We start from the raw sequence: 26,089 nt of genomic DNA, 5'->3' as shown, positions 1-26,089 counted from the left end.
TTATTTTCATTTCAACCAATCCTTATGGAGGAAGATCCAAGAGCTTGGATTGGCTGTTCCCTACCACCAAGACCGCACCCTTGCTCGGGTCATCCGCAAAATCATGGCACTGGGTTACCTACCGCTTGCTCTGGTTCAGATGAACTTTAACACACTTGTCAATAGCAGACGCTGTAGACGTCTTGTGAGACACTACGCTGCAATGGATGAGTTCATCACCTACATGAGGAACACGTACATCCGCCCTGGATCCACCTTTCCACCAGTTATGTGGAATGTCTTTGAGAGGGACATGGACCAAAGAACGAACAACCATGTTGAATGTGAGTAATTGCAAAATGACCATCTTGAATGTGTGCTGTTGCAAAATGTCTACAAGTCATTTTGATGTTTGATCTTTCTATAATTGTTTAATTTTAGCTTACCACCGGACGATGAATGATACAGTGCAAGTGCGCCATCCCTCTCTGTGGCTATTCATCCGTCACCTGAAAGACCGCCAGACGTTGACTGAAGAAACCATCATGCTGGCAGAGAGAGGTGATGCACCTCCACGACGGCGACGCAAATGGAGAATCTTAGAGACCTCATTGGTGCGACTGAAGGCACAGTAAAATGGTGGCAATCGAAATATTGAGTCCTATTGGAGCGCTGTCAGCCACTGTGTTGTGGAAGCTAAGTTTAGAGTTGCTCTGGCTTGTGGACATGTGCTGTTCCTGGGCATCATTTTGACAGGTTCTTTGCTAAAGTGAAGCTCCCTATAGTAAATTGACCTTTGTATTTTTTTGTTCTTGAAATAGTCTTCAAAGGATATGCCTGTTCCTGGCACATAAAATGTTGAAAAAGCAATAAGCCCTTTCCAGTTTTGAGAGAACTGCATAAATTGTGTAGCATTTTTTTTTTAATTTGCAACATTTTTGGCTTATTATTATTGTTCAATCTACAAAGGACAGCAGTCACAGTACTTACAGGTTGCCTGTTAGCACATAAAAGGTTGTGTACTGTTCATTAAATAATTCTAGAAAGGTAATTGTGTGCTGTGTCTAAATTGCACTAACTCATGGAGGTAAGTTTAATTTCTGTATAAGGGTTCGTCACTCAACCCTATGTTGGAGTAGTGGTGTTGGAAGGGGTCAAGCCCTATGTTTCCCGAATTTAGCTAAAAGCTACATTACATCTGTAGTCAACTGCTACTGGATAATAGGTTGCGTGTAATTGACTACCAAATTGGGAGAAATGGGGATAAAATCTGATGCAAATTGATGATAAAGTTAATGTGGTAACACAGGGCCTAATTTTGGAAAGAAAAAAAAAACCTTAGAAATGAGGGAACATAAGGCTGAGGGAACATAGGGCTGTGGGAACATAGGGCTGAGGGAACATAGGGCTGTGGGAACATAGGGCTGTGGGAACATAGGCACGCTCCCGCGGTCCCCACCGTAAGGGGGGGATAAATACTTTACTATACTATTATATACTATATATAGTTTATACTTTTATATTTCTCAATCCAAATGCGTTTTTCGGCACTTTATTTTGATGATACAAGTCTGATCTTCACAGAGGAGTAGGACAAGACATTCAGCCTGGCGTTGCAATTAAAAAAACGCTAAGACGAGATAACTCGTCTTTGGCAGTGAAAGAGAAAGTGATGTTAAATTCAAAATGAAAAGACAACCACATCTAAAACTCTGTCAGTGATTCTTATGGCCGCAGCTGTGTTACTGTTTTGTTTTTCTTTCATAAAATGTCTGTTTCCTGTTTTCTCCCCTGTTGCCATGGTGAATCACAATATGGGAGCTGCATTGATGATGGCTTTTTACTAGTCGTCAGGCACGAGCTCAACATACTCTGATTCGACTTACCTAACTCAGATCAGCTGTTCTGGAACTGAAAATTCAGCGTTTCACTTCACAGAGTAAATCAACTCAGAGTTCAGGGATAGACTCAGAGTTTGTTGAACCTCTTTTCTGAAATACCCCCCAGCACACACATACCTGCTTATTATGGGATGTTGGCTTTGAACGTTTCACTACAAACACCACAGAGCCGTGGGAAAGAGGAGGAGCCACCAGCTATTGATTATAGATCAGTTATTGTCTGACACATTACATGTGTTTCTGTAGTTGACAGACTAAAAGCAGAGAAGAAGAAAACAGCCGTCACCATGACGACCCTCAGTGTGGATCAGTATAACATCAGCCTTATGTAGAGCTCTGAGATCTACTGACTCAGGTCAGATAGTGGAGCTCAGAGTTCAGACCAGACATGGTGAAGCAGCATTTAGCTGTTATGCTGCAACAACTGGAACAAACTACCAGCAGACCTGAGATCAGCCCCGACTGTCAGCACTTTTAAATCCAGGTTAAAAACATTTCTCTTTTCATGTGCTTATAGCTGAGCTCTTTTTTAAGAATTTTAAACTTGATCTATTTTATTTTATTTTACTTTTTTATTCTTCTTTGCTCCTGCTTTTAACTCTTTCACTGCCAAAGACGAGTTATCTCGTCTTAGCGAATCCAAGCGTAGACTGCCAAAGACGAGATAACTCATCTTAGCATTTTTTTAATTGGGTAGTTGACATGACGCCTGATTTTTCCGTAATGAAGTAAAAATATTCATGAAAATGTATTCTTTCTCCACATAACTCATGTTAATAATGCAAAATAGTTTGATTAATGTAACTGTTTTACTTTTTTGATTAAAAATATGTTTTATCTTGTTTTTATTGTATGGTAAACATGGAAAAGTCCTGCGGTGTGACCGTAATAAATTAAGTATGAAATACAAACATGTATAAAATAAATTAATTTCTCTAAATAAATGCTCATAAAGGCTTTTGGCATTAATTTATATGTATTTACTTTACTATTAGAAAGGTTTAAAATGCACAAGACTTGCATAATAATAACTACAGTAAGTTAATTTTTGTAATGAAAATGCTGTCCTGCGGCGTGACATGAAAGATGAGGTTTTTTAGACAGGAAATTTCATAGACAGCTATAGGGGTCCTTTTGTCAAGAGGAACCAGGAAGTCCCTCAAATATTGCATTGTCATTTGATGATTGAAAGGTGAGTGTTAATCTCTTATTAATTTACAAATTTCATACTTTGTGTCAAATAATTAACATGTCCACTTTTGTTAGTCCTGCGGTGTGACGGCTCTACTTTCAGAATATTGAAACATTTATTTTTTTAAATCACCTAATAAGGTTAAAAACAGTAAATTCATTCAGCTAGCAAGATGCTAACACACAGAAACTAGAAAATTTCCTCTCAGGAAATTTTGAATGGGCCACGGGAGCTACTGCGGGTTGTGCCATCTCTGTCAACATGGGAATCAAACCCACGATCTTAAGGTCAAGACAGAGCTGATCAGACAGACACATGATCATCTTTCTATAAGCACTGATATGGAGGAGCTGTAACCACATTAGGTTACCTGTGTGTGTGTGTGTGTGTGTGTGTGTGTCACATGAAGTTACCTGTGTGTGTTAGAGTGTGGGAGAGGAGTGCGCGCTTCCGCGCGCATTTGTATGTTACCTGTGTGTTTTGATGTGTGTGTAACTGTAATCACATGAAGCTGGCTCTAGAGTCTGTGTGTGTGTGTGTGTGTGTGTGTGTGTGTGTGTGTGTCTGTAAGTAACTGTAATCACATGAAGCTGGCTCTAGAGTCTGTGTGTGTGTGTGTGTGTGTGTGTGTGTGTGTGTGTGTGTGTGTGTGTGTGTGTGTGTCTGTAAGGATGAGCTCGTCTACAATCGAGGATGAGCTCGTCTACAAACGTGGTGGAAATTATGTGTGTAGAGTGTAAATTGTGGCCGTTTGGAGTTTGGAAAGAGAAAAAATCTGGAGTTTTTCTGGCATCTCTCCCACTCTAACCGATGATGTCACGCACTCTGACACGAACATTCCGTGCAATACACAACCATTATAATCTCATAATTTCTCCAAAAATGATCATGTCATTGATCAGGGATTGATCAAAAACTATATGACCTATCAAAACGTGGAGTAATACGACAATACACAAGACTTGTGTCTACTGTTTAAAGTTTAAATGGAGTCTCTAGGTGAAAGTATGCCTGAGCAGTAGACGTTTGTTAAACTCCAATGATTGGTCTTTTTCGCTCTTTTTTTTTTCGCCCGTCCCATTGACTTACATGCAAAATTTTGCGTAGTTTTTCGCGACTTGCGTCGCGAAAAATTCGTACACTGTTGAGAAAAGTAATAGCACACCGATCCCGATCAAGACGCACGTTTTGATATATAATTTACTTGAGGCCATTTTGAATCCATCTTGAATCCTCCTTTAACTAGTCCTGCAACTCTTCGAGTTGCAGGACTAGTAGCGAACCGAAAAAGCGTCCGGAAGAGGACGGAGAATAACTAGAAAAAACATTTCCAAGAATGGAAATGGTGTGAATGCTGAAAGCAATGCTGAATGAGCTGAATAAATTGTTGAAAGAAAGAAAGAAAGAAAGAAAGAAAGATTGAAACAAGAGAGAAAAAAGAAAAAGAAAGAAAGAAAGAAAGAAAGAAAGAAAGAAAGAAAGAAAGGAAGAATCAAACAAACAAAGAAGTAAAAAGACAGAAATGGAGTGAAAGAAAGAAAGAAAGAAATGGAGTAAAAACAAAGGAAGAGAAAAGGAGTAGAAAGAAAGAAAGAAACAATCAAACAAACAAAGAAGTAAAAAGACAGAAATGGAAAGAAAGAAAGAAAGAAAGAAAGAAAGAAAGAAATGGAGTAAAAACAAAGGAAGAGAAAAGGAATAGAAAGAAAGAAAGAAACAATCAAACAAACAAAGAAGTAAAAAGACAGAAATGGAGTGAAAGAAAGAAAGAAAGAAAGAGAGAGGGGGATGATAGATAGAAAGAGGTAGATGGATGGATGGATGGATAGAGAGGGAAGGATAGAAAAAGTTACGTAAAATACAAATGAAGGAGTAGAAGAAAGAAAGAAAGAAAGAAAGAATTAAAGGAGACAGAGGGGTTAAAAAATAGGGAGGGGTATAGATAGATAGATAGATAGATAGATAGATAGATAGATAGATAGATAGAAACGTCTGAACTTAGATTCATGAGAAAAATATAAATTGTTGGAGATGTTTACATCAAAAGTATAAAATAATTGAGAGACTGATGAATTTGAGCTGAAAACCTGTGTGTGTGTGTGTGTGTGTGTGTCTGGGTGTGTGAGTCTGACGGTCTCTCTGTCTGCGTGTACATGTGCAGAAAGTAAAACTGTTGATAAGCGCCACAAAACTCCTCTCTCCCTAATGATCTGATTGATTACACCTGCGTGGCAGCCTGCCCTCAGAAGTTACCATGGTGACTTTTAACTGCTTACATTTTACTGTGTGGAACAGTGTTGTGTTTGTGTGTTGTGTCTGTTTGTGTATGCGTGCATGTGTGACTGTGTGTGAGTGTCTGTGTGTGTCTGTCTGTGTGAGTGTGATGCCTGTGTTTGTGCGTGGACATCCTCTGTCAGTCTGGTTTATCATGTGTCTGTGTGGGGCTGTGTTTAAAAACATCTTAACGAGCGGCCAGGCTGCACCTGCACTGTTCTATTTATAGACGTTGATAACGAGCTGGCCCCAACAGCTGCCACTGCACTACACAGAGCAGAGCAGAGCAGAGAGATTTGAGCTCTGTGCAGCTTCCCAAAACAGCCCAGTAAAAGAGAACCGTACCTCTTATCAGAATGTGGCCATGACTACTGGGGCAAGGAGACCTTCCTGAGCACATTGATGTGCATTAAATGTTTGTAGGGCAAAACCTTTTCTCAGGGTCGCAATGTAGAAAAGGGGGGCATTTCTGCTTTTCTAAAAAAATCAGCTCCTACTTTTATATTGAAGTGGATGAGCCACTGGAGCGGGTCTAGCTGCACAATTAGGCTCATAGAGACAATTCTGTAAGTCTGTCTGCTGTTTTGAGCACATCAAATGAGACACGACAAGTGTGGTACAAACCGGTGAGGAAATCATGTGTCTAGAGTTTAATTTGTGGCCGTGCTGGCAATTTATCCAGAAAAAATCCTGAATGTTTTTTCGATCCCTCTCACTCTACGATGATGTCACCCACTCTGACCCAACCCCATACACACTCATTGAAAAGTGTGAAATTTGTCAGAAATCCTCATGTGCTTTTAAAGGATTTATCTCAAAAACGGTACAAGCTATGAAAAAGTTGTAAATACAGGATGAATACATTAGAAGTTTGTCTACAGCTCAGAATTTGAATGAAGTCTCTAGCTGAAAGTATGTGGACACTTTAAAGGCTGAAAGAAGTAAGAAGATTTGAAGAGTTTCAAGACTGTTCCAATGCATTCTCTATGGGGAAAAAAAAATCAGAAATAGTTGAATATTGCAAAAAGTATGAATAGTTGAAAAGAGAAAAGACATAGCACACCTGTCCCGAAAAGGCTGAACATTTTGATATTTGAATTGTCGAAATAGCACAAAGTATGAAGGACTAGTTACATGACGAAGAAAGGCAGAAAGTGGCCGAACCGAATAACAATAGTGTGAATGCTTCCAGCATTCACACTAATAATAAGAAAAAATCCACACAATAACAGTAGTGCCCGGTGCGATTGCCCGTGGCCCTAATGAATAGTAAGGATTCAAAATGGCCTCAATAGTGAAAATGTCCTGTTGTGTGACGGTATTGTCCTGCGGTGTGACACACACTCGAGTCAGTTGTGTTACTCATTACAAGCCTGTTGTTTTAAAAATATAGGCTGTTTTAATATTTTTGGTAACACTTTACAATAAGGGTCCTTTAATTAACATTAGTTAGTAAATTATTAAGCATTAATATATAAACTGATGTGTTAATTAATGCTGAGTAATGCATACATAATGATAACTAATCATATTATTCAACTTTTAAATTTATTAACTAACTTTGAGTAGTAAACATTAATTAACTGGTTACTAATAGACTATTAATGTGTTTCCTAATCCTAAGTAATACATAATAATGATTGTAATATATCTATTAACAGTTAATTAATGCTTAATAATGTACTAACTAACGTTAAAGGACCCTTATTGTAAAGTGTTACCACATTTTTAATATATTTATATATATATTAATTATTATATATTTTATTTTGTAAAGGGACTATGTACAATCTTAAGCATAAATTTTGCTATTTAATGCATTCTACCAGTTACCTCGGCGCTAACTGGCATCTGCAGTCCCTTCCATTTGCTCCCCCTGTGTTATCATTGTTTGTTGTGTATGGACATTTATTGGTCCCTGATAATTGTTTTGAAACTGTTTTTTATGTCTTAGGAATGAGCAAAGAAAGAACAAGGAGATACCGCGAAAGGTTAAAGCAGGATGAAGCCAGGCGTGAGGAGATCCTTAGGGATAGACGCAGAAAGTAAATAACCTATTTCAGGGATAGGCAGTTAGTGAGGCCTTTTTTAATTCCAAAAATATTAATACATTTTGATAATGAAATATAATTACTTTCTCATTTGATTTATCAACAGATATCATGAAAAGAAGGCAAAAGGGGAAATAACTTCAAGAAATATAAATTCTCTACCAAAACAAAAGAAAGAGAAGCTTCGGGAGGAATGGAGGAGGTCAAAAGAAAGAAACAGGAAGAGGGAGAAGGATCTTGCAGCCATTTTGAATGACACTCCTTCATCACCTGAAGGCATAGATATGCCTTGCGCGTATGCTGATGCCTTAAGTCCTGCACGTGAACCTTTTGCTCACAGTTCCCCACCTACCCGTTCTTCATGCCATCAAAATAGTCCTCCAGCTCTGAGTTTGCCAGCTACCCACCCAGGCATTATTCAACAAAGTAATAATGATCATTGGAGAACTCACAAAGCCAAGTTAAGAGCTAAACTGAAGCGACTAGAAAAAGAAAACAAGAAGCTCAAAGCAAGCCTGGGTGCTGAAAGAAAAGCACTAAGTAAAATTAGTTCAAAAGCATAGGTTGAATAAGGCAAGGAAAACGGATCGTCAAACCAGAAGACCATTAAAGAAAAAAGCTGCTGCAGAAAAGAAACGTCAAGTCATTGCTTTTTTATCTAGGGATGAGAACAGTAGGCTCTTGGCAGGAAAAAAAGACACAGTGGGGCGGAAACACAAAATGCAGCGTCGTATTCTGACCAAAACTTTGATGGAGCTCCACTCTGAATACGATCAACAGTGTAGGTTTGAGCACCGCATGTCATACAGGCAATTTGTTAGATACAAGCCAAAATATATCACTGAGGCAAGAGCTAGTGACCGGAACACCTGTGCATGCTATCAGCACGAGAACATACACCTGCTCATTGAGTGTATGGTCCACAAAGGCTTGCTTTCAACAAAGAGCCTGTCTAATTTACTTTCTTCGATCACTTGTAATTTAGACCATCAACTGTGCATGTACAGGCAGTGTACTGACTGTTGTTTTGAGGAGGTGCACCTTAATACACACACACCAAGTGAGCTGACACATTGGGAGCAATGGCAGAAGGAAGAGGTGACTGTGGAGGGAAAGATTTACAAAAACTGGATGAAGAAGCGGGTGGTGGGAACAGTGGGACAACTGGCTGAAACTTTTCAGCACGACTTGGAATCCATAGCTTCTCATCAGTTTAACTGGAGGCACCAAGCTGAAAAATTCAGAGAGATAAAAGAAAAACTGCAGGAGAATGATGTCGTTTTACATGTAGATTTCTCAGAGAATTACGCCTGTAAACTAAATTCTGAAATTCAAGCTTTCCACTTTGGTGGAAATAGGCAACAGGCGACCATTCACACTGTGGTTGCATACACAAAAAATGGATGTGAGAGCTATGCCACCATCTCAAAATCACTCAGGCATGATGAGCGTGCTGTGTGGGCTCACATAAAACCAGTCATAGAAGACCTGCAGAGGCAGCATGACACACAGTTTCAGTCCCTCCACATGATCAGCGATGGCCCTGTGACACAGTATAGAAACAAGGCTAACTGTTTCCTTATGAGTACGGTGCCATTTACCTGGGGATTCAAGAGTGTCACATGGAATTACAGCGAACGAGCCCATGGAAAAGGTGCTCCAGACGGTGTTGGTGCATGTGTGAAAAGGATGGCAGATCAATTTGTTCTTAATGGAAATGATCTGCAAACTCCAGAGGCCCTTTTTGACTTGCTTTCCACCAAAGATGTGACAAAAATTAAAATAAAATGGATAGAAGAAGAGGACATCAAATAATTTGATGAACTGCTTCCTCCTGTGCTCCCAGCTGTCAAAGGAATACTGAACACTCACCAGATCTTCACAACATCACCGGGACAGATATTCCACAGATCGGTTAGTTGTTTCTGCAACTATCCGAGAGTGTGCGGCTGCTTCAAGGTCTCAAAGGTAACCACATGTCACAGTACCACTCAATAGGCTGATCAAGAGGCAAGCTCAGTACCTCCATTGGACGAAGATGAGCAGGATGTGCTGAAGGTGGGACAATTCATCATTGTCAAATATGATAACAAGAGATATGTGGGCCAAATCTGGAGCATTTGTGGGGATAACATAAAAGTCAACTGTATGGCACAACATGGGCAAAAGAATGCTTTTCAGTGGCCTGAAAAGGAAGACTCCATCTACTACACTCGAGGTGACATCATCGGGGCAATTTCTGAGCCAGAGCCCTGTGGCAGAGCAGCTAAGTTAACAAAACTCGACTGGCTCATGTTCAACTTCTAGCTGCAAAACGATGGCTACAAATCAAACAAATATTTGTCCAAGCTGTTCAAATAATTCTTAAAATGGTCTTAAAATGTTGATGTGTTGATATTCCTGGATTTTCTGAGGTAAAAACGTTATATTTGCCTACATGTTCGTATCTTGTCACGTGATTTACATGAAGTTAAAAAATTTCATGAATTAAGTGTCTTTAGTTATGACTTTGATCTGATGGTTGTGTTAAAATACAAGAATTAATTAATTATTCAATAGGAGCCAAGATTTTAACTACATCTGTGTATGTTGTCACATGATTTACATTAATGAATTTCTGACTGAGGTAAAAACATTGAGTTAAACATTTCGTGAATTAAGTGTCTTTAGTTATGAATTTGATGTGATAGTTGTGTTAAAATACTACATTTTATATGTTGTCACATGATTTACATTAAGGAATTTCTGATTGTTCTAGTTGTACCTTAATAAATTCCTACGAATTGTACAGCATCTCATCTTGTCATGTGGGGTGACATCATGTCATGTGGTGTGACATAAATTCAAATACAATTAAAAGGTTTTTATGAAGGTTTAGTAAATCCAGTGCAGAGGTGTATTTTTAAAACAATGTATAATTTAAGCATAAGAACAAAAATAGGGCATTTTCATCACAATAATATCATTTTATAAGAAAGTTCCATTAGTGTGAGCAATAAAAGAGGCTACAATTAAAGAATCAAATTGAAAAACAGTTATGAATAAATTATATGTGCAGATTATTAATGATAATTTGCAGAAAGAGATCCTTAAACTTTAAATTCAAGTAACTGTATTTAAAAAATATTATTATTATTCTTTTAAATTTTAGTGTATTATGACGTCACACCGCAGGACAATTTATGTCCGGGCCTGTGAAAAAAGCTTATGAAAAAGGGTAAAAAAGAAAAAAATCTGCTGAACACCAGCAGTTAAAGAAAATTCAGACTTTGAACGTTGGAATTTCATAAAATATTATTTAAAAAATTGCACTTTGTGAAAAAAATACTGTTTCACCTTGATTTGTCAAGTACCCAATTGCAACGCCATGCTGAATGTCTTGCCCTACTCCTCTGTGAAGATCAGACTTGTATCATCAAAATAAAGTGCAGAAAAACACATTTGGATTGAGCGATATAAAAAAATATAGCGTGTTTCCCCCCCTCACGGAGCGGAGCGGGTGTCTGACTGCAGCGGGGGCCGCTCCGTGACACTCTGGCCGCCGGTGAGAGCTTAGGGGCGGCGGCGGGGCTCATGGCGGCTCGGCAGCTGGTCGAAGCTCCGTGCAGCTCCGTGATACAAAGCACAAACGTTAGTAACAACAACCCCGTTGATCGCTTGTCGTTAGTCGTCAAGAGTGTTTGGAAAGTCGCCAGATTTTGCGAGAAATCACTCAGATAGCAGCTTGAAATCCCGCGATCTAGTGTGGATGAGAAGCGGACGGCGCCGGCGAACGTGACGAGAGCTAAAGGTGGTGGGAGTGTCTGTTGTGAGCGTCAGCGTACTGTCTGTGGCTGGGAGTTCAGGGGGCACGTCAGCCAGAGCTGTAGGCTGTGTGTGTGTGTGTGTGTGTGTAGATGTGTGTGTGAGACAGAGAGAGTGAGTGAGACCGCTGCCTGCTGACCAGAGGAAGCTGGATCTGATCTAAAGCGCCGTGTTTCAGCTACAAAAACCTGTCGAACTGATCCAAACAGACACACACGCACGCGCACGCACACACACACACACACGCACACGTACATGCACACGTCACGCACGCACACACTAAAAAATACGAAAGAAAAAGTTGTAACTCAAAGAAAAGAAAGAAAAGAGGCTGGAATAGTGTGTGTCAGTAGCTAAATGTCTTGTCTTTTGTCATCAAAAGTCATTTGTCAGTGTTGATTTTGTTGTTGTTTACAAGAGAACAACTGTACAGATGTTGAGGCATCACTAAAGCAAAATATAATAGAGCCAATTGTACTGGTACACCTGAAAATGACAGCCAACACAAAAACCTCTTTTTCTCAAGATTTTGGTGCCAAAATGGCATTTTGGGCTCAAGTAACATATATTCAACTGCCAATTTCACAAGACTGGAACAAGATAGAAACAAACTGTTTCTTTTGCTGGAAACTAGAGACCCTCATCTTTCCTTTGATGGGTTGAATGTGTATGTAGTAACAGTACATAATATATGGTGGATCTACGAAAATCAGTCAAAAAGCTGGAAAATGCCTGGCAAGCTGGAGGAAGCTGCTGTGAGAATGGCTGGCAGTCAAAGAGTTAACTCTGTGTTTTTGTTTTTATGCTGTTTTTTTTTATGTGTTGTCTTAATGTAAAGCACATTGAGTTGCCTTGGTATGACATGCACTATATAAATAAAGCACAGTAATAAAACAGAGTCTGACCTCAGAGTCTCCACTCTACAGTCTGGACTCTCCAGAAAACCACTCAGATCCTTCACTCCTGAATCCTGCAGCTTGTTCTCACTCAGGTCCAGGTGTTTCAGGTGGGAGGGGTTGGACTTCAGAGCTGGGTCCAGAGAAGAACAGCTGGTCTCTGACAAACTGCAGTCGATCAATCTGAATAAAGAATAAAAGCAGTGAGTTGAGGACAAAGCTCCTTGTTGACAGCGTTCAGTGTCTCATCATCTGTTCAGAGCTGAAGAAGCTTCAGAAAGAACAAGTTTAGAAAATCAGGTCAATAGCATTTTCACAGATCCTGACTGGGATCCGGACATGGAGCAGAGACCTGCTGTGCGACAGTGCAAGGCTGTCCCTCTCTGAAGCAGAGGATGAGGTCAGCTTTACTCCTGTCAGTCTTCACAAACAGTCCACACAAGTTGAAAGAGTTTCTGATCATATCCTCGTCAGTGTGTTCCAGGCGACGGAGATTTTTTTTTTTGACCTGGCCTGTTTTTGCTTGTTTAAACAAAGCCCCCGGCTATTAATTGAATACCGGTGTCCCGGCTTTTATTTGAGCAAAATACGGCAGTCAATTCGTGTCTCAGCCGCGAAGCTGAGCCTCCATTCCGAAACAGGTCCCTCTTCCCCTCCTCCCCATGCAGCTGTCCAAGGTGCTGAACCGGCTTACGTTGTTTATACTCTGCATTGTGGCTTGTTTGTTGAAATGTGTGCTGCTCAGGGACTGGGCAGATCTGTTCCACTTGCTTTCCCCCCCACTCTGTTGTGGGAGATCTACCACAGAGTAAAAGAAAATTACATCTTTTTTTCTCTCCTCCGCTCCACTCGAGCGCGGCTGAACCCGGCTTGAGCCCACTTCACGGGCGCGAGCCTGCTGCAGCCGCCTCTCCTAACAGCAGACTGGGGGAGGAAAAAAAGACATTTCTTTGCTGGATGCTTTGGTTGGGTTTTAGGCAATGAAGAAAGGAGTTGCTACAGGCTAGACAGGCTAGAAGCATAATGAGCATTATATGTCATTAATATGGAGTATTTGTTTGTTTTGCAGTTAATTATGCACATGATCCGTTTGACCCCAAAAAGGAAAAAAGGATCCTCCGTTTGCTTTCTGATTGCGTCCGTCTGTCCGTTCAGAGTGGGGGCTCCACATGCACAGAGCGAAATGATAGCGTTTGTCCCCCCCCCCCCCCATCAGTCGATTTTTAGCCGAAATTCAGGGCTTCAGTCGACCAACAATTTCTTTGGTTGGTTACAGCCCTAGAAAACAGATGTCACCATGACGACCCTCAGTGTAGATCAGTATAATCAGCCTCATGTCTGCAGCTCAGTGTCAACACAACTTTCACATCACATTCATCTGAACACAGAAATAAAACAGAGTCTGACCTCAGAGTCTTCAGTCTGCAGTCTGGACTCTCCAGAAAACCACTCAGATCCTTCACTCCTGAATCCTGCAGGTTGTTTCTGCTCAGCTCCAGGTATCTCAGGTGGGAGGGGTTGGACTTAAGAGCTGAGCCCAGAGAAGAACAGCTGATCTCTGACAAACTGCAGTTCTCCAATCTGAATAAAGAATAAAGGCAGTGAGTTGAGGACAAAGCTCCTTGTTGACAGTGTTAGGAGTAGAGGGATTGTAGCTCCTCCTTTTCTTTCTTTTCTCTTTCCCTCTGTTTTTTCACATTTCTCTGTGCCACGCCTCGGCCCCTCAGCTGTGTGTCTGTGGGAATGTGTAGGCTATGTGTAGCCCGTATGTGTGTGTAGCCTGTGTGAATGTATGTGTTAATGTCTCTTGCACTCATGAATAAACTCACAAGCCTGGCGCGGAGGTGCACACTCTGGCGCATCTGGCACAATCGGTTAACGGCACCGAAAGGAAACTGGTTCCGCTTCGCGGCTATTCCGCGTCCAAAGTCCAGTGTATTTATTATTTGTTGGGATGGTGTGGTGTAAGAGCCCTTTTTTTGCCATATTCTTTTAATCATCCATCTCCTCTGCAGCCTTTGCCGCGTTTAACTTGGCCATATCCTCCCGAGTTTTGGCCATGTCAGCTCGCATTATTGACACGAATTCACGAACTGCTGTGCAGTAGACTATTGAGTCCCATTGCTACGTGGCATGATATGTGCAGCAGTGTTTGTAGAGCCCGGTTCAGGTGTGCTGTGTTCACTTTATGCTACCTTATGTTAAATATAATACAACATGCGAGGTAGGCTACTGTAAGCCTATTGTTACTTTGTACTGGTATGTAAAAAAACTGCAGTAACTGAACACATTTGTTAAATGGTGTCAGGGTTTTTCCTGCGTTCAAAATTGCGTGGCGGCCGCCTCCACCTTATTTTGTGCCGCCCCCAGCGATATGCAGGGTTTGTTCTGCATTATAAATTTTGAGGCGGCCGCGCGCCTGAATCTTGATTAAAAATCAATGAAAGCTCAGTGGCGCTGTTTTCAACCAGAGACGTTCTCAACTCGACCGCAACAGAAGGGGTGCGTTTGATTTAAACTCCGGGCCGGGCCGCAAGGTGACGTTGACGCGCTGCTTGTGTGCCCGCGGGGGCGGGGCTCATCGGGGCTCCGCTCCGTTCAGACGTTGTGCTGAGCGTGAACGCACCTCACCAGCGCAGAGCGTGAAGAGAGAGAGAAGGAGACGCGGTGGTGTCCTTTGCAGCTTGGTGACAGGACTTCGGGTACCCATAAAAGCCGACTCCCAATTTACTGCCGGACCCAAATTCCGCACACCCCTCTTGAGGTGGAGGGGATCCTTCGTCCACTCCTTTTACTTCTCCTCGGGGCGGCCGCCTCGTCCGAGCACGAGACTCTCTCCTTGGCTTTTTCCCAGCATCCCTTGCTCCTTCCGCTCACGTCAGACTTAAGCAGCCAGGTAACCAGGCAACCAATCAAAACATTACACAATATGGCAGCCCCCCCCCCCCCCCCTTCTCAAACCTACGAAAGTGACCCCAACACTATAATTAAAAATCCAAAACTATTATAACTAGGGATGGGACTTTTTGTCGACAAATCGACAAAAAATCGACACATGCTCCCCTCGACAAAAAAAATTGAGTGTCGACTTGTCGAGGGGGCGGGGCTTGTAGGATTTCCATGTGTAAATTGCCTTTTGTCTTTCAATATTTCCTATTCAAATAAACAGCAGAAAGTGCCACTTTTCCCCTAATGAAATAAAATATTTTAAATAAAACAAATCCACTTTTTCTAAATGGGATAGCTACTTGAGTTGACCCTCATTCTACTTCACATGTGACGGGAGCGTGCGCGCATGCTGACAGGCGACAGAGTCAAGAGATCAGCTGTCCGGGCTCCCTGCAGTCTAGGTGATGGTGCACTGTTGATGACGAGTCCGGCTCCGCAAAAAGGGCAAAACAGGATGCAATGATTGCATTCTTCGTAGAGGACCGCGGACATGCACGAAAAAAAAGAAACCGAATGCGTGCTGCCTCGTCCGCTCGTGCCGACAGCGGTGTTAATAAACCACAACAAAAGCACGTGTAACCCCACCGCCCACCTATCTGCTGCTGCTGTTAAAAAAAAAAAAAACGGCCGACAATTCGACAAAAAGTCGACACCTGGGCCTCGAAAATCGATTTTCCAAATCCTGTGTCGTTCCCATCCCTAATTATAACCTTGCAAGGAAGTATACAAGACGTTTTCTCCTCGGCTTACAGCAGAGCAGAGTGACAGACCCGTGTTTCGGACCAAACACTCTATGTAAGTGATTGCCGTCGGAAGATATAACTATTTAAGACTTATATTAACTCAATGAGTGCCAACCACGTAATTTCTCGTTTTTCGTTTCCATGCGTAGAGTGCCAAAAATTAGATTTTACGTTTTTTGCTTTTTTTTTAAATTATGAAAATAGACACTTTAAAGCTATGGTCTACGTTTTGAAAGAGGATGAGAAAAATTTGAAAAAAGCACCTCTCACACACCCCCGCCCCTCCCCTCCGAGCTTGTATGGCCCGCCCCTCGGGACCTCCTCGCGACACGCCTCCCCCCCTCCCCTCACAGAGCAGAGCGGAGCAAGCAACAAGCCTGCTGCCTGCAGAAACCAAACGCGGCTTTGAATGCGGAGTAAAATGTCATATTCACAGTCACAACTTCCACAATAAAACCAAAGATTACCTGTTCAACATAAACTCAGCACCGCCGCTGCAGCCTGGGTCTCTCTGCACCGCGGCGCCGCGGAGCTCCAGCCCCGACTCTTCCTGCTCCTCTTCCCCAGACACAGCACCCTGTCCTGGGTCACCCAGCGCCAAGAGTCTCCCTGTAGCATGAGGCTGTGCTCGGCGCTAGCCCACTAATACCGCCTCGTTACCGGCAGCTGGTGCACAGCGGCGGCATCGGGGCTGGCGCCGCCGCTGTGCACCAGCTGCCGGTAACGAGGCGGTGCCAGTACCGTCGTCGCCGTCCCCGGCAACGGGACCGCGGCGACCGCTGGTACGAGCAGCGCCGCCATTAGCAGCCGTTAGCACAGCCTCATGCTACAGGGAGACTCCTCGCGCTGGGTGACCGGCCACAGGGTGCTGTGTCTGGGGAAGAGGAGCAGAAAGACCGGGGCCTGGAGCTCCGCGGCGCCGCAGTGCAGAGAGACCCGCTCAGGCTGCGGCTGGAAGCAGCTGTGTGTCGGGGAGAGGAGGAAGACCAGGAGCTCAGCAGGGCCGCGGTGTGCAGGGTGCAGACAGAGCACCCCGGTCAGGCTGCGGCTGGAAGCAGCTGTGTGTCGGGGAGAGGATCAGGGAGACTCGACGCGGCACCGGTACTAGTAATACGGGCAGCAACACATTCTGTGCTTCTGTACTGTGCTTCTCTGAATCCTAGTGGGGCTTTTTTTCGGCAGACCGACCGGGGGTGGGGGGCAGCAGGCGCTGAATTGGTGGGTTCATGTGTCTGTGGCTGAGCAGCTCAGAGCGGTTACAAACTACTTGTAGTTTCTAAGCGGAGGGGGTGGGGACGAGGCGGGTCGAGGAGGAGCAGGGGAGACGAGGGGATAGGATGGAGGGTACCAGTGGGAGCCGGACGGGGCGCGCGGCACCCATTGGTCAATTTCTATGCAGGCCCACGGCTGATAGACTGAATGGATTTTTTTGGTTCTTCTTGCTATTTATATTGTGTATATCGGACCACAGGACCATAATCGCTGTATAAACGATGTTAATAATAATTACCAATGCTCCAAATCGTAGACCATAGCTTTAACACACCAGGGGCCTCATTTATCAAAGAGGGTGTAAAACTGCTACTAAATATTTGCGTACGGTGAAAAGACGAAAATGGCGTACACCCTAAATATTTACACCTTTTTCAGATCAATCAAACTGTGCGTACGCACAACTCTCCGCAATTAATCACACAGGACTCAAGAATGGTGCACACGTGAACACACCTCTTACTCCGCCCCCGGAACGCCTATATAAACTATATATGGTCAGCACGTGCATATTTAATTAGCCATGTGCTCTCTGTGGCGCAGCAACTTTTGTGACAACAAAGTGACAACGGAGACAACGGGCGGAGGGCGGGGGAAAGAAGCGGAACTTCTCCGCTTCTCCGAAAGCAGATACACGGGCAATAAATCAGTCAGAAAAATGATCTTGCATTTTAATAAGCTACAATAAAAACAAAAACCTCCCAAATCTCAACAAAAGGGAGCAGAAAGAAGAAGAATCTTATGTAATCTGCCCGTTTATCCCAGAAAATCTTTTTTTATTTTTTTATTTACCTAGATGTTAAAACAATGTAGGAAGCAGGACGATAATTACCATTACTTTGCACGCCTTTCCACTACACAGTTACAGCTCTACTGGACTCGGTTTAGGTCATTTTCCATTAGGCTACAGCTGAGTCCTTCACAGTTCCTCCTCAGAGCCGCGTTGTCTCGCTCTTTATTCTCTCCTCTCGTCAGCTCCAAACACACGTGCACCTCGTTAACTCAGGTGACAGAATAATAACAGTCTAGGCTGTAGATCAGTTTGCGCTGCTGCCGATGTGTTTTTAAACTTGGATGGTTTGATCCTTGTCGGACGTCACACAGCCTAATCAAAAAAGCAAAATCCTCAATCCGCTCTGTTTATTAATTAACATATAGTCTAGTGTTATCATAGAGCGGGTTGGATTGCCAGCATCAACGGTCCACCACTACCACAATTACTTCAAAAAATCCTACTGTGCTCTTCTAAATGTACTCCGCTCCTCTCTCCCTCTCACACTGCAGTTCTCTGACTCAGCAACGGTGTCGCCAATTCCTCCTGTTCCTCAAAAAAGGCGTAAATCACGGTACGCCAGGGTCAAAATGGGTGTAAATGTCCGCACTTTTCCCCGTCAGGTTTTGGCTTGATAGATCCCAAATTTGGCGGAGAAAAGTGCGTACGCACAAAACGAGGGGAAAATGGCGTAAAAAAAGGTGTATCCACAATGATAAATGAGGCCCCTGAAGTGCAAATTTGGGGACTCTACGACGAGCAGAACTGAAATAGATGACGATCAAAGTCTCATGACAGCTCATGATCTGGAAGTTTTTATCATAACTCGGCTTTTGCAAACGGAGTTCTGCATGTGGATGCAGCAGCTGCTCTGCTCTCACCCGCGAGGCTCCAGCAGCTCGGAGCCGAACCAGGAAGCTCTCAGCCGATAGTCCCGCCCGGTCTTCATCTGGAGCAACACCGTGTCCTCCCCAAGGTCCTCCCGCGGTAAAATGTGATGGTCTCTGGGCCAAAGCAGACCGCTGGCACCGACCCGTACTACCACAGACGGAACGTGACCACCAGTGGGACCGGTGTTCCCGAGCCGCTGTGGGCCAGAGACCATCACATTCCACGGCGAGAGGCTGTGACATGGCACGGTACGTCTGTGTTATTGTTGTTTAGTGGCGCCCCCCCCCCCCCCCCCCCCCCCCCCCGCCCCCGATGGTGGATTTGTGAATAGAACAACAATTGTTGTATATATGTATCTTACACGAGCCCTTTGATCCAGAAATGCGAGTGTCAGAAGAGCGACAGACACAAACAGCGCACCTTTCATAAAAGACGCTCTATCTCCTTTTCTAGAAAAAAAGGAGGGATTTTGGTGAAACCCGGTCATGTTTAGCTTGACTTTTCTCAGGAACAGAGGCACATAGAAACAAACGGTTTGTGGTCATTTGAAGCATAAAGTTACACCTTTCAAATGAGCTACAGTATGTGTTGGTGGCAATAATATAGAATACACTATGGCTCTACATAAAAAGTCAAAAATGGTCTAAATTGCCGGTACACTTGCCTAAAACTTTGGAAAGGAGCGCGGCACTCAATGAGTTAAAAACTCTGAACTGAAAGCCGAAGACGGACCTCGCCGCTCCGGAGAGAGCACCAGTCTGAGCTGGCGGCGGTGTCGTCCTGGAAGACCAGCTAACTCGGGTAGGCCGACCCACCTCCACACTGTTCTCTAGGTGAAACCTGTCCATCTTCGTTCTTCCCGTTCTCTTCCTACTATGTATCTACTATGTATCTCCCTAGACCCACTAGTCCGTAACAACAGCGTTCAGTGTCTCATCATCTGTTCAGAAGTTGAAGAAGCTTCAGAAAGAGTCCAACAGCTGAAGCAACAGGAAGCAGGTTAAACAGTGACAGAGAGAGAAAATAGCTCATTAATATTCATGAGAAGCTGCTGCTGCTTCAACACAGATGCAGTGACTCCGCCTCTTCACCTGTCAGCTCCACCTGTGACTCCATCCATACAAACTCATGTTGAGAAGCCACATAAGTGTGTTTACATGTAGTCAATAACCCTTTCATAACTGGAATATCAGCAAATAACCCGGTTGCGCACGGCCATGTAAACACCAATAACCCTTTTGAAAAAGCGGAATATGCTCATATTCCGGTTTTTAAAAACCCGAAGAAGAGCCCTGGGTTACTCCTTTTCTAACCCGAATATTTACGTAACTGTTATAAACATTACGTTACGCAGCGCGTCTGTGTCGCGGTGCCACAGAGACAAGAGCTGGGACACCGCAGGGCGGCCAGGCAGCCTGCTACACTGATGTTGCAATGAGAGAGACGCCATTTAACCCATCCCTGAGGAGCAGTGGGCAGCCGCGGTGCAGCGCCCGGGGACCAACTCCAGATTATGAGCCAGGGCACTGACTGGAGGATCAGGCTAGCTATCTTTTTTTTTTTTAGTGGTGGGGGAAACCGGAGCACCCGAAGGAAACCCACGCAGACACGGGGAGAACATGCAAACTCCACACAGAAAGGACCTGGGCGGCCGGGGATTCGAACCCAGGACCTTCTTGCTGTGAGGCAACAGTGCTAACCACTGTGCCACCGTGCCGCCAAACTATAGACTTTTATTACAGACTGATTCGATACGAATCGATAGTGTAAGAACAATTCGATTCTACGGTTAATATTTGTTGTAGATATTTTATAAAATAAACAAGCCAATTCTATTAAAGTGACTATCTTACAGTAGGCTACAGTACAATATTTTCTTTTCAAATATATAAAAGACCACATATCCCCAAGCATTGTTGCTTTAAAGCACTGGCAAAAAAAGAAAGAAGAAAAAGAAAAAAAGAATAACAACAAAATCACATGTCAATGTATTTATATTTAGACATGGACCAATTTTTTTTGTCCGTTCAAATCGTCCCATACGACATTACTGTATGTAACAATCGTGGGATTCAAGTTCAAAAAGGGAAGGAAGGAAGGAAGACTTCTTCTTAAAGGAAGTGGGTTGTCTAGTGTTTTCATCATTGGAATTTTTATTAATTACATTTCAAATAGACAAGACAGAAGGTCTGGCTGAGAAAATTTTTTTTAGGTGTAATAATCTGAAAAATTTGAAAGAGTCCACCTTAAGCTGAAAAGGGTTGATCTTATTGGTGGGGGAAAAAACTGAGTCCCTTACTGAGGACAGATGTTTCATTGTCTGTAAGGCTCACCCCAGAGATGTTGATCACGGTCTTTTCTGTTTGTTGCGTTGGGAGCGACGGGAGATGGCCGCGTTTTCTTTGTCTTGGGTGTCCGGATCCCAAAAAAGACCTGGTGGGATGGTTTTGTGTAGAGTCACCGTCACTTGCCTCGGATGTATCCCTGTCGCTTGCTGTGGAGAATGCAGTCTCATTCCAGGTTCTGGGTCGGGCCAGGCGTTGGTGTCTAGTAGGATGTCTCTTTCTCAGTCCATGCCAGTCGTAGATGGTGCCTTCTGCGTAATCCTTTGTGTCCCGCTCATACTTCTGCAGTTTGTAGGCTTTGAGTTCTTTCTGGAAAGATGCCAGGGACTGCGATATTTTTGATATATTTTCGAATGTGTCTTAATTGTTCATGCTTTTCAGTTCAGTCTCGAGACATGCACATTCGGTGTTCACTTTCTCTTTCTCAGCTTTTGTTTTTTCGATTAGTAGTAGCAGGAGGTCGCAGGAACATTTATTTATAAATATGTATTTGGGACGATAAACGTTTTTGGGTTTTTTTTGCACTGAAAATGCACACATCACTGTCACTACACAAACGGCGTGAAGCTTCCTGCTGCACGAGACTCATACACAGACTACTGCACGAGACTGACAATAGACCCGCAAAATTAACAATAAAGAAAATATTGCCGACTTGACTTGATATCAATATCTTATTAACAGTACTTTACCCATTATCCATATTACACATAAACCATCGAAATATAAACATAAAAAGTTTGGAAGAACGGCTCGCAAACCGGGATCTGGGAACTTCCGTCAACACGTGAACGCAGCACAACGTGCATACATTTGTAAACCGAGAACATGATGGCTGTAATGTGGGACGGTAATAAAGAAGACAGTTTGCTTTATAATTGTAATAAATGTTCCAAGCAACTTCCATGAGGAGGGAAAAATAGCGCGAGCTTTACTACTTCAACCCTGATAGGTCACCTGAAACATAACCGTCGCTCCGACTGAGTTTTTAAAGCTACGAGGACGCTGCTAAAGACGCTAGCAACATAAAGCTAACCGTAAGAGAAGCCACTGGGACACAAACACACATGCTGCCCCCCCTCTCCCACTCTCTATCTCTCTCACACAAAATCTGTCTTTCTGTCTTTCTCTCTCTCTCTCTTCCTTGAGATAAAAAAACAACTGAACCTTATTTACTTACTTAGCAAAATGTTTTACTTGTGGGATGCACTTTTCCCCTTTGTATTTATTTTAAATCCTGATGCAAAATATTTGCATCGGTTCTAGAGGCCTTTATTTTTTATATCAATAAGTAATGCACCTTATTTAAATAGATGTTCATTTGAGATATCAAAACGCTTAGTTTGACCAGATGGCTAATGTCATGTTCGTGTTCCAAGGATGAGGCCGTGTTGATAGCAAGTAACTTAGTTTAATGTCTCACGTTCTCAACAACATACATGTGGCTCCATGCAGTCTTGCTCTACTCTGTTATATGGTACGGTAAGCTGATTACTAACCAGTACTGCCGCCTAGCGGTCAAACATGTAATAACATCTAATCATAACAGCTAATATCTTAATTTAAAGAGTCAAAACTATATTTGGGTTTGTTTATAGTACTGATGTCATGATATGTTAGGTCCTCACTAGTCTTTCTTATCTCCAGGTATGTTATCGGTTATCGATATCGGCCTTTGGAAGCAGAAAGTTATCGGTTATCGGTATCGGTTTCAAAAAATAGTTATCGAGCATCCCTAGTAAAAATGGTAAAAAATTCCTTTGGTCAGTCTAAGTTCTCAACGGCTGGACACCACCTCCCACCCTCTCCCCCTCTTTTGGCTGCGTTCAGGCCGAGAATAGTTGCTCTTGCCATGGCGGGTCCGAGCTTCAACACCCGAGGCGGCGAGGCTGACTGAGAACTCTAATGAGAAATGAAGCAGCTTAGTAACTGCTCAAACGGGCGATGAGAGGTTTTGTACATTCAAGAAAATAGAAATACACCGGGCTTTTATTCTCTCGATCAGTGGAGGAGAGTGTGGTGAAAGACAATCTCGGGATGCGAGTTAACAACAAGCCTAAAAACCCACCGTGCTGCTGCTGCTGCTGTTGTTGTTTTTGAATACAGGAAGAAGAAGTTGAAATAACGCGCATTGTGTCATGACGTTCTCTGTGCGTCGAGACGTCCGTGCATCGCTGTTTTGATCGGGATATCCCAATTGATTACAATTACCATGTATACAGGAGTAACTCTCTTTGCTCACACATGTAAACGCTTTATTCCGAATGTTTCAGAAACTGGAATATTGACCTTAACCCGAATATTGACTGCGTGTAAAAGTACTCATTGATCAGAGGTTTACTGACGACGCTCAAGTTTTAAAGACAACAAACATGAGAGGCTGAACTCTGTTGCCACGACAACAAACATATAAACATGTTGAATGAGGCTCAGAGACAAAAGCCTGCTGACCAGCACACACACACACACACACACACACACACACACACACACACACACACACACACACACACACACACACACACACACCTGCTTATTATGGGATGTTGGCTTTGAATGTTTCACTACAAACATCACAGATCCTCAGGAAAGAGGAGGAGCCACCAGCTATTGATTATAGATCAGTGATTGAAACATTACATGTGTTTAGTTGACTGGACTAAAAGCAAAGAAGAAGAAAACAGATGTCACCATGACGACCCTCAGTGTAGATCAGTATAATCAGCCTCATGTCTGCAGCTCAGTGTCAACACAACTTTCACATCACATTCATCTGAGCACAGAAAGAAAACAGAGTCTGACCTCAGAGTCTCCAGTCTACAGTCTGGACTCTCCAGAAAACCACTCAGATCCTTCACTCCTGAATCCTGCAGGTAGTTGAAGCTCAGGTCCAGGTGTCTCAGGTGGGAGGGGTTGGACTTCAGAGCTGAGCCCAGAGAAGAACAGCTGATCTCTGACAAACTGCATCGCCTCAATCTGAATAAAGAATAAAATAAGATCAAATGATTGATCATTGATCAGATGTGTCCTGATTAGGGGTGTCACGATTTCGATTTTTTATCGAAATCGATCGAAATTATGTCACGATCTCGAGCATCGAAGTCAAAGAGAGGATCAACGACCCCCCCCCCCAAGCTACAACTGCCCGTTGTCCCCATTGCGCACCAAGCGTCTTGTCAGTCACTGGTCCGAGTTTTCCTTTACTTTTTATTTCGAGACAACACTCACTCATTATCTCTCTCTCTCTCTCCCTCAGTCTCTCTTTTTTTTCTTTTTTTACCGGCGGTGTCAGCTGCTGTGCACATCTGCAGCAACCCAAACAAATGCACATGTTGACTGGCTCTATTCCAGCCACATGATTGGTTCGGCGCAGCGTAACTCTCAATATCATTGGCTATTTGCCAAAACATGGATGAATGAAAACTATCAACCACGTCTCATATTTCTATCGAAGAAAAGTTATTTCACAATTTATAGCGTTTTATCACCCAGTCCTGGTGGGCTACTGCCCCTCCTACCTGGGAAACAGGAGGGAGACACAGCTCTAACTACACAACACCGACAAGCGCTGAGAGCCGCATGTTGCAGAGACGTTATAAGATTAAAAAAAACAAAACACCGCAAATAATAAGCCGACGAAAAGGTTTAACTTGCCACTTTTTGTCGATGTATTATTTGCGGGGGCTTTCGGGGGATCTGGTGACGGTGGAGGATCCGGGACTGATTGACTGTGGACCACCACCAGTCTGATCAGGACCTGATCATCAGGTCCATCGCAGCACTGCAGCTGCAGCTCTGCCCCACTGTCACATGACTTTCGTGTATCAGCGCAATCTCGTTTACATTACATCCGACATCAGGAGAATAATGAGACACGACGTTAAATTAATGAAAATAAAATTATGATAATGTACAGATATAAATATATTTGTTTCAAAACCTTGGGGGCAATTTTGGCCCCTGGATCATGATTTTTGGGGGCATGTTACCTTTATATTGTAAAGAAATTATTTAAATGTGACCATTAATGTGATAGGCTACATTATGGAAATTGCATCACTTACATGTATCCCATCTTTTGAAATAAGATTTACTGTACAAAATTTGATGAATAAAACCAATGATCGTAGACTAGACTAGTCTGAAAATAGCATAGGCGTCTGTGCTGTAAGAAAAAGAAAAAAAATCGAGAATCGAATCGAATCGTGACCCTAAAATCGAAAATCAAATCGAATCGAGGATTTGGAGAATCGTGACACCCCTAGTCCTGATCAATGATCACAGCACATATTCATCAGCTGCTGCTGACCTCAGCTCAGTCTGTCAATATACAATCAATATCTGATCAATACCTGTTGTACTAAACACTGACTACAACTCTCTGGTTACATGCTGCTATTCCGACATGCCACTATTTTGACATTGACTTCTAATTGTCGGAATAGCGGCATTAACATTATTTTTCAAGCGTCCCACTATTCCAACTTTTTTTTTCATTGTCAGAGTAGCGGCACTTTACTATTTTTCAAACATTCTGCTTTTCCGACATTGATTGATTACGTTATAGTCAGAAGTGTCCTTCTGATTATTATTTTTTTGCATCTGACACTGTTTCTCATACACAAATACATAGGCCTATTAGAGAGAAGAAAAAACAAACTCTAGTGTGACGTCCGACAAGGATCAAACCCGCCAAGTTTAAAAACACATCGGCAGCAGCGCCCACTGATCTGCAGCCTACTGAGACTGTTATTATTCTGTCACCTGAGTTAACGAGGTGCACGTGTATTTGGAGCTGACGAGGGAATAAAGACTGAGACAATGCGGCCCTGAGGAGGAACTGTGAAGGACTCAGCCGTAATGGAAAATGACCTAAACCGAGTCCAGTAGAGCTGCAACTGTGTAGTGGAAAGGTGTTCAAAGTAATGGTAACTATCGTGGAAATCTTGCTTGACATTGTTTTAACATCTAGGTAAAAGAAAACAAGGAAAAAAAGATCTTCTGGGATAAAGGGGCAGAT

General features: G+C 43.0%; 1 protein-coding gene across 1 annotated transcript in view; it reads right to left on the bottom strand.

Annotated features, from left to right (window-relative positions):
* The window catches only part of LOC146980631 (uncharacterized), a 128,358-nt gene that overhangs the window by 18,486 nt on the left and 83,783 nt on the right, over window positions 1–26,089 (bottom strand). Inside the window, exons 15-17 of the mRNA XM_085787983.1 lie at window positions 23,872–24,045; window positions 13,505–13,678; window positions 12,107–12,280 (exon numbers count right to left, since the gene is read on the bottom strand). Of these exons, the coding sequence (XP_085644109.1) occupies window positions 12,107–12,280; window positions 13,505–13,678; window positions 23,872–24,045 (522 nt within the window). The remainder of the gene's footprint in view (window positions 1–12,106; window positions 12,281–13,504; window positions 13,679–23,871; window positions 24,046–26,089) is intronic.

Source organism: Trachurus japonicus, chromosome 9, assembly GCF_045865225.1.
Source record: "Trachurus japonicus isolate A0001 chromosome 9, Traja_1.0".
Taxonomy (NCBI): Eukaryota; Metazoa; Chordata; class Actinopteri; order Carangiformes; family Carangidae; genus Trachurus; species Trachurus japonicus.
This window is presented reverse-complemented; position numbering and strand designations above follow the sequence as displayed.